General features: G+C 36.3%; 2 protein-coding genes across 10 annotated transcripts; both read right to left on the bottom strand.

Annotated features, from left to right (window-relative positions):
• Nucleotides 1–1,657: 1,657 nt before the first annotated feature.
• On the bottom strand, nt 1,658–9,707 carry LOC124188140 (putative thiamine transporter SLC35F3). Of its 6 annotated transcripts, none has more exons than XM_046580601.1 (12): nt 9,178–9,707; nt 8,969–9,108; nt 8,508–8,685; nt 8,212–8,387; nt 7,934–8,083; nt 7,468–7,818; nt 7,273–7,401; nt 6,965–7,154; nt 6,669–6,758; nt 6,445–6,574; nt 5,140–5,169; nt 1,658–2,300 (listed from the first exon to the last, which is right to left on the bottom strand). In XM_046580601.1, the coding sequence occupies exons 3-12, from the start codon at nt 8,647–8,649 to the stop codon at nt 2,186–2,188; spliced, it is 1,503 nt and encodes a 500-aa protein (XP_046436557.1). In that variant the 5' UTR covers nt 8,650–8,685; nt 8,969–9,108; nt 9,178–9,707; the 3' UTR covers nt 1,658–2,185. The 6 variants fall into 6 exon arrangements, with proteins under 6 accessions (XP_046436557.1, XP_046436555.1, XP_046436558.1 ...); XM_046580599.1 differs by lacking the exon at nt 5,140–5,169 and adding an exon at nt 3,420–3,703; XM_046580603.1 differs by lacking the exon at nt 1,658–2,300 and adding an exon at nt 3,828–3,868.
• Nucleotides 9,708–9,852: 145 nt separating this feature from the next.
• LOC124188143 (activin receptor type-2A) lies at nt 9,853–17,222 on the bottom strand. Of its 4 annotated transcripts, none has more exons than XM_046580606.1 (9): nt 16,733–17,222; nt 16,096–16,298; nt 15,822–16,002; nt 15,505–15,644; nt 15,042–15,421; nt 14,743–14,938; nt 14,269–14,406; nt 14,037–14,168; nt 9,853–13,951 (listed from the first exon to the last, which is right to left on the bottom strand). In XM_046580606.1, the coding sequence occupies exons 1-9, from the start codon at nt 16,776–16,778 to the stop codon at nt 13,766–13,768; spliced, it is 1,602 nt and encodes a 533-aa protein (XP_046436562.1). In that variant the 5' UTR covers nt 16,779–17,222; the 3' UTR covers nt 9,853–13,765. The 4 variants fall into 4 exon arrangements, with proteins under 4 accessions (XP_046436562.1, XP_046436565.1, XP_046436563.1 ...); XM_046580609.1 differs by having other exon boundaries at nt 16,096–16,286; nt 16,733–17,214; XM_046580607.1 differs by having other exon boundaries at nt 14,752–14,938; nt 16,733–17,212.
• Nucleotides 17,223–17,254: the final 32 nt, after the last annotated feature.

The raw sequence follows: 17,254 nt of genomic DNA, 5'->3' as shown, positions 1-17,254 counted from the left end.
TGTATTCAGTTTCGGATGGGCCACCGTCTCTTGCTTGCAGACAAGCTCTGAAAGCATTGAAGATTGATTACGAATTGGTCAATGTAGATTTTGGACGAGGTGAACACATGACGGCTGATTTTGAAAAAGTATATATATAACATTCTCGTATTACCAAATTTTTTCATACTGTTTATTAAGAAACAGGTTTATTTTCTGGTCTGTACAGTTGAATCCTCAAAAGGAAATACCAGTGTTAATAGACGAAGATCTTACAATTGGAGAAAGGTACATACATGCATATTATTACCAATCTTGAAATAACTATCCGGTTCTGTGACAACTGATATAACCAGTGGATATCATTTCGATCACTTCATTTTTAGCAACGCAATTTTGCAATACCTTGCTGAGAAATACGATGGTAGCGGAACATTTTATCCAAAAGATCCTGCAGCACGCGCAATCGTGAATCACAGGCTCTGCTTCAACCTATCTACATATTATCGTTATATTTCCGAATACGTAGTAGGTTTTCACAACTTATCTAACATCGCATTCAGGTTTCAATTTGTGAATTCAAGAAATACAGCATTTTTTACTTCAGATGGCACCGATATTCTTTGCGTACGAGCGGACACCTCTTGGATTAAAAAAGATGAATATCGGCTTGAGTACCTTTGACACATACCTGAAACGTTCAAAGACAACTTATGCCGCTGGAAGTGAGTAATTCGACACATATACCTATGTATGCACTCCATGGTGGATGGAGAATCAACATTGAAGAGGATATCCTTTTACAGATACCTTGACGATCGCCGACTTTCCCCTTGTAACAGCGACAATGTGTTTGGAGGCAATCGGATATTCATTATCTACATGGTCTTTCGTCGAAAGTTGGTACAACAACTATAAAACAAAACATCAAGACTTGTGGGATATTGTCGAAGGTGGAATGCAGGAGATCAGCTATTTTGAAAAGCATCCTCCTGATCTGTCACATATGGATCATCCTATACATCCGGTTCGCAGACAAAAATAAGTTTACTCCGGCGACAGCACTTGAGCAATATCATTTTGCCACAATTAATTTTACTTAATGTTTATCTATCTGTTCATTGAATTCGTATCTCACAGTCTTCTGTTCTTTATAACGACAGAAATGTCCACAGAGAACAAGTTACTATTCTAAGATACTGGTGAATAAATAAATTGATAAAAACGAAGTATGAGATACAAAATAAAATTTACACAATCCAAGAAAGTCATTTCCATGCACTTCTTGTCGATTGATTTTCCAGTTTTACTGTATTATTCAGCTATTGTATATCTTTTCACTGGGCTGATATTGCCTCGGCATATGTATAATGGCACAGCATTACGTAACATTATAGAACTATAAGATTTAAGAAACAGACCACTACTACTAGTACATCCTGAAAGAGAAGAAGGGATGTTCCAACAAGTATGCGAATCTAATACTTTGTGTTATAAAGTTTGTGAATGTAGTATCTGCCACATCGTTAATTGAAATCACGTGCTCATTGAAAACTTAAAAACAATCATATTTATTGCCTAAAATATTACTGGTAATAATTCTTTACTCTTCACTGGGAATTTTCTAACTAGCCTCATAATTTATTGTAACAATGTAACACTTTTTTCTTTACATTGGCAAGATAATTTCACGAATATCATAAATGTCTAATGAGATCACTTTGCTTGCTCCGTTACTTATGGTAATTGACGTATATTTTGAACAGGTGAGGCTGTTTTCTGTACTCATATCGAGAGTTTTATCAACATAAGAATTCGAAAATCTATTGTACAAATATAATACAAGGGTATGCCAAGAAAAACAAGTGTCTATATACTCATATTCATTAATTTCGAAGGTGATTTGGTTTAACCCCACTATTTTTTCTTCTCCTTAATAAAAACGATTATTTTTCAAACACTGAACTCACTGCGTAACAAATAATTATTGGATACTTATGTTAAACCCGTGAAACTGAAGTTATGAAATTTCATCAGGTTTCATTTTTATAGGAAAAACGATATTTCATTGAAACCAGTTTAGTGGTTCTCTAATAGATCAAACCATTATGAACCTTGATATTCCGAGTGTGTGATAATTAACAACTGGATCTTGTGAAACCCTGAAAGTCATCTGATCATAAGCATAAACGGTCCTGTAGGTTGGTCACCGAACCCTCCCGGAAGGCGATCGTAAATGTGATTTTATGTATCCAGTTCGGTAGTCGACTACGTCACGTGATGTACCGCCTGGCAATCCGTGTCTGTGTCTCCTGCTCCATCTGAAAACACGTTTCTCCTTTAGTCGAGTAATTTTTTTTTATTTACATATTTACTCATTGCCAGCATGCAAGCCGTCGTACATTTTCAATGAAGATATTCGACTTTTATCAAATCTATACTATGTGCTAGCACACGCACAATATATTATTCACTAAACATATAAGTATAGTACCAACCAATTGTAAATTACGCTGAGCCGTTCAACGGACATCACGATGCTTCATTCCATAATTATAGCACATTCAGAATGATAGAAGAAACAACTAGTAAAATAGTATTGGCTACAATTTACAGGTTTTAACGTCTAAGATCAGCTTCTTACACTTTGGGTAAAAATGTGTATACGAATACATATGAGCCAGGTATACTAAATCTCTCATGACTCATAGTTGTTGAAATGTAATTCATATGAATCATATATTTTCATTATAAATTATTCGGCAGTTCAAAAACTCGAACAATTAATAGATAGTGGAAATCAAACAGATTTTTTTCAAACAAGTACTGGAAACATACATAAATATACTTTCCTGGCTAGTGAATGATCTCAGATGGAGCGAATGGTCTAACTACTATTAACAATGTGAATATTTTTCCCCCAAGCCATGTATTTTATCAAACGTAAGATAGGACTAAATGTACAGAGGTACAAAATACTATACTGCTTCATACTCTTTGCTCAACTTGATTTTTAGATCAGAACTTCTGATATTTAATGCAAAATTAAGGTATGGTATACAGAACCAAAAATTCCTGCCACATCCAAATAACACACCTATAAACGTAATAAACAGCTGTGTGCAACGCTACATACATTGAATATGTTTGTTAAAAAATCAGCATTCTACGAATAGAACCGTCGCATTGTGGACTTATTATTATCATTCCAGAATTTGTGCAACACAATGTCGGTTTAGGCAATTGGCTCTGTTCATTAAAATGTTGCAAAGTAACAAGAGCTCTTGTTGATTATTACATGAAAATCCATCCTCTAATCTCACTCTACACGCTGGAAGAGACGAGCCAAGTACAGTTTCCCTTCGCTGTTTATTAGCCAAGAACTGGATGCGCAATACGCGCAAGCTACTACAGCAGCCGGTAAATTATGAAAGGCGTACCTTGTTGGACTTGAGGGACGATGAGCGAGCGATGGTGGTTGTTGGTAGTGGTTGAAATTGAGGTAGGGACTCGGCGCGAAGGTTCAGAGGACGAAGAAGTGTTGATATTATGATGATAGGTCAAGTTAGTACTATTTGCGGATGGGAGTGGAAGAAGGGTTTGTCCATCACCCTGAGTAGAGGACACCCCGTAGTTCCGTCTGAATTGCCGTTGCTGGATCGATTGTCTTCGGCTTCTATTCATCGCGCTTCTGCCACCCCCATGATGCTGCGAACTTGTCGTACTGCATCAACCCCATTGAATGTTTTGTTTCAAATTTACATACCTAATTCACGTATTACTTTATCTTTATGTTATGTCATATCGATACTTTTTATTTTCACTCAGCCGAGCCTCTTTTCCCTTGAAATCTGCAATTCTTTCTGGTCTGACCTTATTTTTCTATCCCCTGTGAAACTAATAGACTACACTTATAGTTGGACATGTGTTTAATCTAAAATTTGTGATTTGCCTGACGATTCTCAGACACGTATTTAAGTGAACCTTGCATTTTTCGTTTCATTTGTCAACCATGTATGCACTTTGATAATTCTTCAAAGAGTCTGAGACTTGGTGAGATTTTCCCCATATTCATAATATATTTATTCAGACATTGAGCAATAAAATTGAATATCAATATATAAACATGTATCTGTCTTCCTAATAAACATACATATATTTCGCAAAGATTATTGGTTTTTAAGAAAAAAGCAAGTCAAAATATCTGTGGAGTTATAGATGCGGAAAGTAATGGAGAACACAGAGTTATTGCCTTTATGGAAAAATATTTTTAATCGTGGCTGCATCTGTAGAACACTGTGATATTTGTATCTCAGGACAGCATAGTTCACAATGGAAAGACTTGTTTCATAACCAGTATACAGATGAGATATGCAGATAGAATGAAAAGTAAAGAAGTAAAGAAAACACAAAAGTGACAAGCATGCTTCCAAATGGAATGTATGAAAAAACGCGGACACAGTTTGAAGCAGTGTGCATTTGAGAGTAGCGGAATCAGCATAAACTAGAAACACCATGCACCCACCAATATTAGACTCTTTTTATTGTTCGCACATACAGATAATTCACCAATAAAATGGCAAGCAGTAATAAAAACTGCACTCCATATTTTACACGGAATAAATTTTGTTGTCAACAAGTGATGCGTTGTAAATCATCAGTCTAGCAATAAATTCAGGATAGGAATTATGGACGTATCAATAGATCTAATAATCACATACATATATTCAATTATACACATTACTTACTATTGACTAGTGTCTGAATCTTCAAGCCCTATAATTTTGCGTGTAATTCTCTGGAATTTTAAAATGAATTTACTATTCGCTGACTAAATCCTCCACGACTCTCTATGTTTATCATGATATTACTGATTTAAATATTTTATTGAAATACTCGTTAAAGTATGTGAAAAATAATAGTATCTGCTTGTATAATTTCTACTGCATCCATTTCATAATTTTAGGAAATGCAGGAACTGTGAAAAGATTCAACGGATTTCAAGTTATGGTGGAAAAAAAAATTTAAACACATGTTCACAACAAAAATCCGCGAATATTCAGCTACTCAATTATCTCTTTTTTACGCGGCCTATTTTAGAGGTGAATTTTCAGTCTCACTGGCAAACAATATAGGTATGTAGGCGATATTTCTTCTTACCTTGCATTGTGACTCATCGCGATTATGTTTCTGTAACAGCATATAATGGATCCTGATTGTTGGGAAGCGAGTGATGAAGTGTCAAAGTTGATTCACATATAATAATAAGCAGCAGAGTCAGAGTTATCAAGATTAACTCTAAAACTCAAGAAGATCTGACCAACGCCTGATGGCGACTGATTTAATTAAATTGATTGAGTTTTGAATTTGGAAAATCCCATTAAAATCAGTGAATGTAATTATATGCATTAGTAAATTGTGATCTTATGATGGTTGGATACAGGAATTAAAAGATAGATGCTCGCGTCTATCTTATAAAGGTGATATTACGAATTCGATCAACGAATGTAGGTATTCAATCCAAAGTGCGATCCTACGGGGCAAAATTGTGTCGGAACGAATTGTTTCGACCTTAATGCGAATGAATATTAACATTCTACTATGCTAGTCCAATTCTCATAGTAGAATAGGTATGATAGGCTTGGCGATGAGTCATTCGTGTAAGAAAATTCGACCAAGTGTATTACACTATGTGATTCTTACACTGTACGGTCATGTTGCACGGCAGTTACGTAACAGTTGGCAATGAATAATCTGTGGAGAAATTCCTCGATTGTGTGTTATATTTTGAGTGAGCCTAAACCTAAGCAGCCCGATCCTGATCCTGCTAAGATGAGACAATCACAATTGGAACAAGCAACGGTCGAGTGTGGACACAAACATCTAATATATATAATATACTATTCTATCGTGAAAATAAATTAACGTGTTTAATACAATTTACTAAGAAATACCCCCTATCTTAAATGCTGAGTTGCTACTTTTTCACCTATTGTTTTGCTTGCAAAAAAATACAATGACGAGACGTTAAGTGACATCTGTAACTCATCTTGCGCTTCTACTACAGCAGTGACATAACTTGACCTAAACAAATGTCTCGTGTATTTGTTGAAATCGCATAAAGAAATTAAAGACTTAATGTTACTCTGATGTACATCAACGACGAACGTAGGTACACTTGTGGGATAATTGAGACTTGAGAATAATATGTTTTCTATTTATAGTGAAGATCAAAGGCACAAACTGTGAATATAGTGAATTTTTCAAGCAGAACCTACTGTAGTATAACTATGCTCTTTCTATTTGGTGCACAGTATGATATGAATGAAAAAAATTTAAATTATATTTACAAGAGTAGGTTAAAGGGACACGAATCCTAAAGAACTGAAAACTATAATGGAAATCAAGTAGAACTAAAGTGCATTCTACAATCCTGAAGAGTAAAAAAGAATTCAAAGTACATACCGTAGTAATCGTGTGATGTAATCCGGCCAATTGTCGGGGAACATCACAAGAAAGAATCCAACTGCTATCAATATTATCCCTGCCAACTTCATGCCAACAAAGTGAGCGCCATAAAGGACTACATCGAGAGCTGTAACAAATGCCACAATTCTATATGCTCGGTGCTCACATGGGTGCATACCGACAGACCTACAAGAATCGTTAAAGTCGCATCATCATCCTACCTGCAGACACAGGTACAGCGGTGATTAATCCCAAAGTTATGAAAAGATCGTAAGTCAAGGCAATGCTGAAGTTCCCCAACATGTTGGCAACTGTGTAAGCGGAGTACAAAAATTATTCCATGTAGAGTTCCTACACAACATGAAATATTAACTAAAGCCAATAACGGGCTAGTGAGTTCCAGGTGATTTCAGAGCCACAAGCACGAAATATGAGTTAGCGCACATCGGCACTTTGCTTTCTTGACATGGATTCACTATTATGAATTATTGAAATAAAGTAATATCGTGTAACAAACCCAAATGAAGAATACTGGCTGAAAGTAAAGCTGGCCAAGGGAGGCGATTCCACTGTACACTTTCGACGCCCGAGAAATACAAAGCGAGACAAATTGGCCACAGTAAAGCAGCATTGCACAGCCCAACCAATGAAAAGAAAAGGGAAACCTGACCGAATGTGGTTTCACCTATTACCTTTTTAAATAATACCTGCAACCAGATTCGAATTATTTTCACATCGTGTTATATTGTTGGGAAAAATTTTTGAACAATAATTGAACACAAATTTGGCATAATGCAATCCCACACTAGAAGTATCGTAACTTACTTTGTAAACTGCAGAACCAGCAGCAGCGGAAACGGCAAGTACAACACCACCAAGAGTTGGACTACCTGAGATACCATCCATATATGCAAGTAATGCAATTCCTGTGTCACACAAAATGACTGCTACTATCTGTAATTCAAAGCACTCAATCGATGTTATGCTAAAATCAGTTACGAATCAGTTTATTTGTCTTACCCGAACGCCAACAAACTGTTCATGAAGAATAACCCAGGAGAGAAGGTAAACACAGCAAACATTAGTTGCAAAAAGAGCCATAACATCTGTTGCTAGTAATATCCTTAGCGAATGAATGTACATGTAATTTGTCACTACCCATAGACCACAAAAAAGACTGCATCGAGTCAAGAAGCGTCCACCTGTGAACCCTTTGTCACGAAAACCTCGAAGGCTTTCTGCGACAATCTCCGAAGGATTTGAGCATTTTGTCCTTGCTACTCGGCACAGAAAGTATACCGGGAAGTACAGGACTGCCCAGTTCGTGCAGAACCATGTCGTGAAAAATGGTGCATTGTAGGAAAGAGTTAGCTGTAAGTAATATACACACGTAATCAAATCACATTTGCAAGGCAACTTATTTCATTGAAATCTCATTACTCAATCTTCATGTGTGCTATGTACCCCTTCCGAGATACATACTTACATGCTGATGATGAAGTCCAGAGATATTGGAAGGTATTGATGCTTCTTGAACAACTGTCTCTGGTTTTTTGAAGTATAAATATTTCATACAATGGGTTGCCCCAACCCAGCTAGCTGTTATGCAAATCGTTACACACACTCCAAAGTAAATCTACAAATTGAAATGTGATGACTGTTACGGACTCCTAATATGTATAGATTATACATATAATCAAATAGTGACAGAACAAAGTTTGCTCGGCATACTAACTGCAGATTTCGTACTAAGAAAATGTTCACCTTCTTTGCTGATTCGGCACAACAAGAAGCATAACACGTTGATAAAGAATTTGAAGAACTTCCTGGAGCATATGACTGTTGACTTTGCCCTCCTCCACCTGGATCATTTGTAGATCTACAAGCAATCGAAATTTCGCTGCATCCTCCACTCGCGCTACAGGCTTGTTGTTCGCATCCTGAAAATTGATATCCAACATTATATATGTATGTGTGAAATGTATATATATAATTCTGGCGCAAGCTTAATATGTAAGTCCATATTTGAGAGTGATTCCTTAGAGGTTGGTAATTATTACCTGAAGATGTTTCCAGTATAACTTGCACGGGACTAGCATAAGGGCCATTGTTCTGTTGTTCCTCATTCAAGACGATGCTTGGAGTACGCGATCTTCGGGGATGAAATATTGTTGGGACTTCGCTGACTCCGCCACTACCCATCGTTCACGGATTCCTCAACTCATTACCCATAGAGTACTGTACACACACGAAAGAAGAAAAATCATATGGCACTGCTAATGTACTTACAATCGTCACAGTGTAATTATTCATTGATCCAATCACTCTATTCCAATAAGACTGTCGAAACGCAAAATCCCAAAGATGAGTGATGGTTGCCTAATGCTAGGCGTTCTTGTCTTGCAATTAACTAGGAGTGGTACTTAGTTTATTTAATTAGCAGCACATATTTGATACGTCATTATCTCTAGAGAAAATCATATTCAATCATTTTACTTTTTTAACACAAAAAAAAGTTTACCATTTTTCGTAGGCAGACGGGTTTTTTAATAGAAACGGCGAATAGCTACGTAGATTTCTCGAAAACGTGGATATTTATTTTCTGTCGCATCGAACTTAGTTTACATAAATTGTTGTCAATATGAAATCTTGTGTTATACTCTGCTAGAAAACATTAAGAACTTATAGGGTAGGCAAAGCAGCGAGTATAGTCAGAACTTGTATACATACGTATAAAATGTAGCGTATTTTCGGCTGACTGTAGCGAAATATGCCTTTTCGAACAGATATGCAGTATCACACGACGTAGCAGTCATGCGTTGTGATATGTGAAAAAATATCACCCCGGATTATGTCGCATTGGGGAAACAGTAGTTAATTACTATGTTTACTTCAAATAACGTGTTCGGAAACGAAAAATAACAAAGTCAAGTAGAGACTCCACGAATGGGATAAATAGCCGACGGCAGCAACACCCTCACCCTCTCGCGGTGCCATTGATTGCAATTTGTAAGGCAAGGTCCGCCAACCGTTCTTCACTTTCACCCTTACTGTGCGTCGGCGCAAAATATTTTTATTCGATTCGTTGCTGGCCTATTTTCCCCCTTTTTCTTGTGTACCGATAATACGTGTAAGCATCACATAAGCTGCAACGTACCGTCGGCCACACGAGAGAAGTGTTGAACCAATCAAGAGAAAATATGATCTGCTCGTGAGGCTACAAGAAAGATACCGTCGAAGCATCCCTTTAGTAAATTAAATTACATAGAACATTTTGCGCAGCGAATACTGCTGTATTATGCGTACAACGTATTTATTAGCATGCGGTATTCATAGCATACAATAACATAACGCACGTACATAAACGTATATTATGTACCTACATGATAAGGTAAGATTCCAGGATTTGCGATAAGCGTATGTCTTGATATTTTTTATTATTTCAATACGTAAATAATAAAACACGTAAGTTGTAGTAAATTTTTACAGAAAGAAAATGATAAAGTTTATGGGTAAATATGTAGTTTACACTCCTTTCAAACAGAATGTTCTCATAATAAAGTATTAATTATACAAATGAGGTTTAGAAATTACAAGCTATCATTTAACAACAATTCATAGATTTCACACATTCTTATCGTCTGGGTAGATGATCTAAAAATGTTACAGACAAAACATTACAACTGACGGTGTCTCGAAACCGAGTGATAATGAACCTGAAATACAGTACAGTTAGTAATTCTCGTCAAACGATTAGCGTGAAGCTGTAGTTCAAGAAAACAAAGATGCCAAAGTTAAATAAAATTTTTTAATACAGACAAGCATTGTGCAAGCATCCAAAAATCTGTATCAAAGTTTTACCACTTTGTAGCTCTATTACAGATCACCATCTTGAAAATTAACGACGTCGACGTATTTTTGAAACGCTATTATGCAAATTATCAAGTGTAATCCCCACTATACATTTTCTTATTTTCAGAACATATCGGGGGAAAAAAAAAAAGATCAAGTAGTAATCTGCCGAAGCTACCTTGTACATATAGGAACATTCCATTTCTTCAGTTTACACGCTACTTATTGAGATAAATAAAAATTATTTTATCATATGCCTACATGCTAATTCATTTTATATATATTTACAATAGTCTATATGCACTGGGGTGCATATATTTTCTGACCATGGTCTTTGTTATGATACAGCCTACATATAGTAATAGATGCATTCAGGATTTTTATTAAAAACAATTATAAAATTAACCGCCTAAAATGTAACTCAAATGTATTTCTACATAGTTACACAAACGGTACTAAAAAGCAGGCAGCGGAGGTACTTGCCAACCGCTAGATCTCTAATTTCCCATGAAATTTTTGTATAGTGAGAAAATTTTTCGTTTTCTTAGCTGCCAATATTCTTGTTTAAAAGTACTTAAACTCTCGTTAGGTCATATCACAAAATACGGAAACCCAATGTCCATACTTTAATCGTTGATTAAATGTATATCAAGACTCCTGACCCGGCCCAAACCCACTTCAGGAGCTTTGGTACTGCCGAGTAGGACTAGTGGTAATTTCCACATTCGCGCCTCATGGGTACCAACTCGTTGAGTGCGAGAGTAATGTTAATCGAGCAGATAATTGCAGAATACTTTAATTTCCCTGTGTGTCTCTCATTGCCCATTGTCCATGATAACTGGACGCACCTTGTAAGCATTGGCAGTCTCTATATGTCTGCGGTAAACGCTTGACTATTAGGATCAGGATTTGATGCAATATTGAGAATGTATGCTTTTTAGTACAGTCAAAGTACTACGTTTGTTTACATTTAGGTACTTAATTATTTATGAGATTGAAGTTTGTAACGTTATCACAAGAAAATACGAACAAGCAATTCATCTACTTTAACTATTGAATGTTTCAGGGATGAGAATAAGGTAGGCAAATTACTCATCAAATTACAAATTGTATGCCAATTTTTTTTTCTTCCATCCTTCGTACCTTCAATGGTTGCAGTTGCGAAATTTGTCTTCTATATATTTGTTGCACTGCAGTTAGGAACTACAATCTCATGATTATTCGTTATATTTAACTAGTTACTTACAATTTTATACTGTAAGGTAAAATATACCTGTATCCGCAAGTGCCAATGGTTATTAAACAGTTCATATATTAACATGATTACAATAATAATGAATGTACAATGATGAATTACTAGACAGGTATTGTATGTTTTTTGACCAGTGCTGACAAAGTACTGGTAATTGACAAGACTATCTGTGGTTTCTAATAGAATAGATATAACTGAGAGGCTATTTTCTTGACAAATAAATCTGTCTCTATATGCTTGCACAGTAATAGATGCTGACTGCATTTCCTGAATAATTGAGAAATGATTGAATGTAAATGTGGGAATCCAGCTCAATTCGACCACCCACCAGCCATCAACACCTTCGATTTATTTGTTCCTTTGGAAATTTTCTTATACCACGTGATTAGTACCTCCCTCGTTTTAATTCACAATCTTTCGGGAGCCCGTTCCGGAGGTGTAAGCTGCGCAAAGTCTTTTTAATTCTTGAAATCCAAGAGTTATCAATCGACGATATCTGGAGATGCAAAAGTTGTGTCAACAAAAAGGTCTTTGTTGGGTTAGCACTGAAACCGAAAGTTTGGGAACAAAATTTCAAGATTTTTACATCACGTTTTAGTTGGCGAGAATTGATTTAAAATGGATTAAGTGTGAATTCAATGATGATCTTATTTTTGATTGATATCACTTTTCAATGGCAAGATATCATTGGAAAAAAACATCGAAGGGATGAAGTCTGCGGGGTGGCTGGATTGAGCTGGGTCCCCACAAGCACAAATGAATAGCTTATAAGTTTGAGCGCAACAATTTTGCAAGACTAATCGAGAACGTGCTAATATTCTTTGAGTAGCTTCACTTTTCTATAGTTAGTACATACTATATAAGGTAATTATTGATACCGGGACTTATTCAAAATATCAAATCATACACACGCACACGCACATAAAGCAGAACACACAGACTCGCCCACCCACTCACACACATGAAACGCACGCATACCGTGCTACGCTGTTGAAAAACCAGTCATATTTGAATAAACTTTTGAACGTAAAAATTTTCAAGTAGTGCCAAAGACACTCACTTAAAATATGCTCTAAACAGAGAAACAAGTGCCTCGAAGTTATTCAAAAACTCCAGCTCAAAACCACTGTACAAGCTTGAAAATCATGAATTCGAAATATTTATGAATCGGTTCACGTTTTTGCACCATCTAATTTCAAGTCCGGCGAACAATGATCATCAACCATGACATTTTCTGTTTCTAATCTTAAACGCCAAGAAGCAAACAATTTCACTTCAATCTACAAATTACTCCATACTAAAATTATATATTGTAGTGAGTACCAAAGAATTATAATAGAAGAAGATAAGAGACAAGACTTTAAAAACAGTTTTAATAGTTATTTGTATATTTTGGAAGATTCAGTTTATTCGAATAAAAGAAAGGTACTTGCATCTTTCTATGTACTCCACTCAATGTTGCAATATTCGATTTATTAGGATTAATTGCTGCCAATGCGAGCTGAATATTTTTTGTACCACTGTTTCATTTCCGTAAATTTATTAAGATATGTGTTGCAACAGTTAACAAGGTCCGCTTTAATGTTTCAGATTTCACTAACAACGATGAAGTGAATAGGTGGTATTCTACAGGTAATAATTGAGAACCGAAATGAATCCATACAGAATTATAGGGGAGAGAATGAATCATTCTACTTGAAGAGTAGCAAACTTATTACTGTTCAAATTAACAAGATTTATCCCAAACATACGTTTGCCCGTGCTTTTTTCATAAACCCATGGTACAATTCATTGAAGGGCATTTGGGCCAGCAGACTCGTTTTGAGTAGTCAACTTTTAACGTGTACACAACTACTTATTTGTTTCCATATCTATTCGACTGTCATCGGTTTTAAATAATTTGTCATACATTCAATTTGCACAAGCACCACAAATTAAATGAATCTTGGACAGTATGTGGCCATTGGGAAACAAATACGACATTTTAATCACAGTTTGGAACTGGCTGATGTCGAGTAGGGATATTGTTCCAACTCTATCGAGTCGTGCTATATTAACGATTGCAAAGTCGTGTCTCAAATGTTTATAGCTGCCAAATATTAAATAAAAATTGACCTCATGATTACGATTGCTTCATATTGGCACGTAAAGCAATATATGGAACAGGAAGTGGTGTTGTGCTGTGCAGCTACAGCTAATATACATACAAATTAACTACATACTAGATTCCTTGGTGGTAAGAGACTCATTATTGTGGTCCATGCGTATCAAAGTAGATGAGTTAAGATGTAACATTCTGCCTAATGTAACAACTCTCTCCATAACACACGATGCTGACAATCGAGCTTCAGCATCATGATCCCAACACTCTTCCATTGTGTCACAGAGTGATAAAAGACCCTAGGGATTGCCAACCAAAAAGAAAAGTAATAATGAGTAAATAATGAAAGCTGATAGGGAAATTTGATGTAGTCGGGATATTTACCGGGTGCTTTCGCCAAGTTTCTAATATGAGAGGGCGTTCCTTCTTAACAACAACGCTCTCCTGCATGTCTTCTAATGTTGGGTGAAGGCCAACTTCCTCCTCAAAAGGAAGTCTGTATTCTCCAATGGGACCCTGTTGTAAACAAGATGATAACTCAATATTTTTTTGATAATTGCCAGAATTATAAGTGGGAAAACGAATTAATGGAGAAGTAATTCCAAAGAATGCTTACATCTTGGACAGTACATCTTGATGCTAATTCCCACAGCACCAATCCGCAAGCATACATGTCGATCCGCAAAAACGAATCACGGGTAAAGTTAATTGCACCTTCCAGTACCTCAGGAGCCATATAACGTCTGGTACCAACCTATGGTGTATACACATTGATACAGGTATGTATGTTTGTTTCGTGAATAAAATTTGGCTGTGTTGAAGAGTCTAGTTTTGAACACAAGGTTGAAGCTTATAATGTTAACGGGAGACGAGAAGGCATGAAAATTTTTATGTGACAACGTTTGTATTGTCAATGCAATAAGCCCTCGATCATGGGTGAAAGATCGCATATACTTGTTTTGCGACTTACCCTTACAGACAAATTTAGAACTTTCTGAATAATAATATTCAAGAAATGTTTCGTAGTGTTAAGCAAACGCACTTGAACCTTGTTTCTAAGTTGTATAAGTAAATAGCATAAAATTCATACTATCTCTACCTGTCCGTGCGTATCACCGCATGGCTTCCCAGGATGAAAGATTAAAGCTAACCCAAAGTCAGCTATACAGGCACTCATGTCAGCTTTAAGGAGAACATTTTTCGATTTAAAATCACGATGCGCGACTGCTGGCTTGTATCCATCAGCTTTATTTGCTGGTATTTCCTCGTGCAGATGCATTAGGCCCCTAAGTAAAGTGAATATTCATAACCAGACTTTGATGGTATCAAATTAAAGATACGGCTCAAATTGTCATCAGAGTTTAAATAATTTATCATCTATTCTCCTACCTTGCCATAGACTCCGCAATTTTGCACATTTCAGGCCATGTGACAACATTAGCCTTAAGGAAGTCACATAGCGATCCTTTCTCATGATACGCAGTTATTAACCAAAACTCAGCTTGAAGGTTGTCCCCTCGCTTTTCAACTCCTATATAGCGTAATATGTCTTCATGATCCATATGCGCCAGTTTAAATATTTCTTGCTCTGACTGCCAAGATTGCTTATCTTGGATGGGAAAAACTTTGACAGCAACAACATCGTTTTTCAGCTGTGCTTTCCACACAGCCCCAAAACGACCGCGAGCTTTGATTTCTAAGAGTTGAATTGGCCGGAGACCCAAATTTGGGGAAGGTTGCGGTAATGGAAGAGGCTCTAATGTCGGTACCTAAGCATTGGATTATCAATAAGAGTATAGCAAAACCCATTATTTTGATAAATTTGCAGTCCAAACAGGTATAAAAAATTTACCTCGTTGAAGTAGGCTAGCTTACGTTGTCGATAAAACCAGTGTAAGCTGAGCAGGATGAAAGCAAGTAATAACATCGGAATGGAGACCGACACAACAATAGTAATGTAATGCTGTTGATCGTTCGGAACTGGTTTACGTTCTATGAAAAATAGTTTAATGTAATAACAAATTATACAGACGTGTAATAATATTAAAATATTCTATTTAAAATTTTTTTCTACCATAGTATTGTCTAAACCCCTTTTTCCCAACGCTCCTCAAAGGCCAAACAGTATTTTACATCATGTGGTTCATAAATTTAAAAAAATTCACTCACCGCCTTCTGGGTGATTATCATCGATCTGTGGAGGTGATTGCGTAGGATCCCATGTATAATTTTGATTACACATGTTTCCATCGCAGCAGCAAAAAAATAATTTTATCCGCTCTTTTCGTTCATTTCTTTTTTCAATACATTCCAATTTGTCATAGCAATCCGGGTTATCTAAGAAGCATCCCTGTTAAGTAACACGAATACGTGATATTAGATAAGGTGTTTTTACGTTCAATCAGGTAAACTCCAGACATAGAGATGTAAAACATATAAGAACCTTCATTCTAATATTAGTCTGCCCAGTGGTACTATTTCTTTCCCAAAGCACATAGCAGTGATGACGTGTGTTAGATTCTTGGGGAATACATTCTTCTTGTTTAAAACAGTTTTTTTGCTGGTCGACACACATAGACTCATTGTAAAACTCGCAGTACGTTACTCCCTTAATATCATGGGCAAATGATGTGCCTGTAAACATAACTAAATTGGATCAAATCTTTTTTCATTCAAGGCAAGTTTTGTAGAATTTTATGAAAAGTGATCTGGTAAATATTCGCCCGACGTTTAAAGACAGAGGAAAATATATAGACCATCAGATGTAGGTGCCAGCTAGTGGAGTTAAATTGCTGCGGAAGCAGTATAGAAAAAAACCATTTGTCGCCAGCTAGGTATGTATGTGTAGGTGGAATAGTGTTTTCATGATACAACTCATTGATCAGAGAGTCAAACAGAAATTGTATTCTGACATTCGAAAAAATGAATTTTCCAATCGATGGAGGGATATCGGCGTTGAATCAACAAATTTGGGGAAACACGATACATCCAAATGTGTAATCGACGAAGTTTGTGAACAGGTAACTCGCAACTGTTACGAAAGAATTTCGATATGTGTACATATAATATTTGGAATGTACCTAGTAACCCCAGGAGGCACGGTAGTATCATCAAATACGAAGGCATTGTAACAGGATCACAGAAGCATAACAGTAATTTTGCGGCTATTAGCTGTTAAGAAATTTGTAGTAATTCACTCGGCGACACATTTCTCTCACTCAACAAGCCGCGCACAACACAGCCTCATGTCATTCACTTATCCACCGAGAGCATACAAATTCTACTGGCACAGAACTTCGTGGATTCTTGAACTCGATATCTTATTCACAATCAGTTACAGTGTGTAATTATACGTATACGATCGTTAATGCACATCTGTAGTGTTGTGACAAAGTTGCTGAGAAATTAATAACGATGGAATATCCTTGTAGTTATTATAAAAATAAACGCCAAATACACGTGAGTGACAATAGACGACCAGCACTACATGACGCCGTAAATTCCAATTTCCAAGGTTAGAAAGTCTGCACCACCGGACTTCGAATGATATATCCACGGATATATCAGTGATTTTTACTGCGTGGTTTTGACTGCAAACACTC

This window comes from Neodiprion fabricii, chromosome 1 (assembly GCF_021155785.1).
Source record: "Neodiprion fabricii isolate iyNeoFabr1 chromosome 1, iyNeoFabr1.1, whole genome shotgun sequence".
Classification (NCBI taxonomy): Eukaryota; Metazoa; Arthropoda; class Insecta; order Hymenoptera; family Diprionidae; genus Neodiprion; species Neodiprion fabricii.
This window is presented reverse-complemented; position numbering and strand designations above follow the sequence as displayed.

What these genes read in the sequence shown, in the direction of transcription:
- LOC124188140 (XM_046580599.1), bottom strand. Translation starts at nt 8,649, where the DNA reads ATGGGTAGTGGCGGAGTCAGCGAAGTCCCAACAATATTTCATCCCCGA. An exon ending in CGCTGTACCTGTGTCTGCAG is followed by an intron (nt 6,575 to 6,668) that starts GTAGGATGATGA and finishes CATTTGTTACAG; the next exon opens with CTCTCGATGTAGTCCTTTAT. An exon ending in TACATCACACGATTACTACG is followed by an intron (nt 3,704 to 6,444) that starts GTATGTACTTTG and finishes GGGTTGATGCAG; the next exon opens with TACGACAAGTTCGCAGCATC.
- LOC124188143 (XM_046580606.1), bottom strand. Translation starts at nt 16,778, where the DNA reads ATGCCTTCGTATTTGATGATACTACCGTGCCTCCTGGGGTTACTAG. An exon ending in CAAGATGTACTGTCCAAGAT is followed by an intron (nt 14,169 to 14,268) that starts GTAAGCATTCTT and finishes TGTTTACAACAG; the next exon opens with GGTCCCATTGGAGAATACAG. An exon ending in AAACTTGGCGAAAGCACCCG is followed by an intron (nt 13,952 to 14,036) that starts GTAAATATCCCG and finishes GGCAATCCCTAG; the next exon opens with GGTCTTTTATCACTCTGTGA.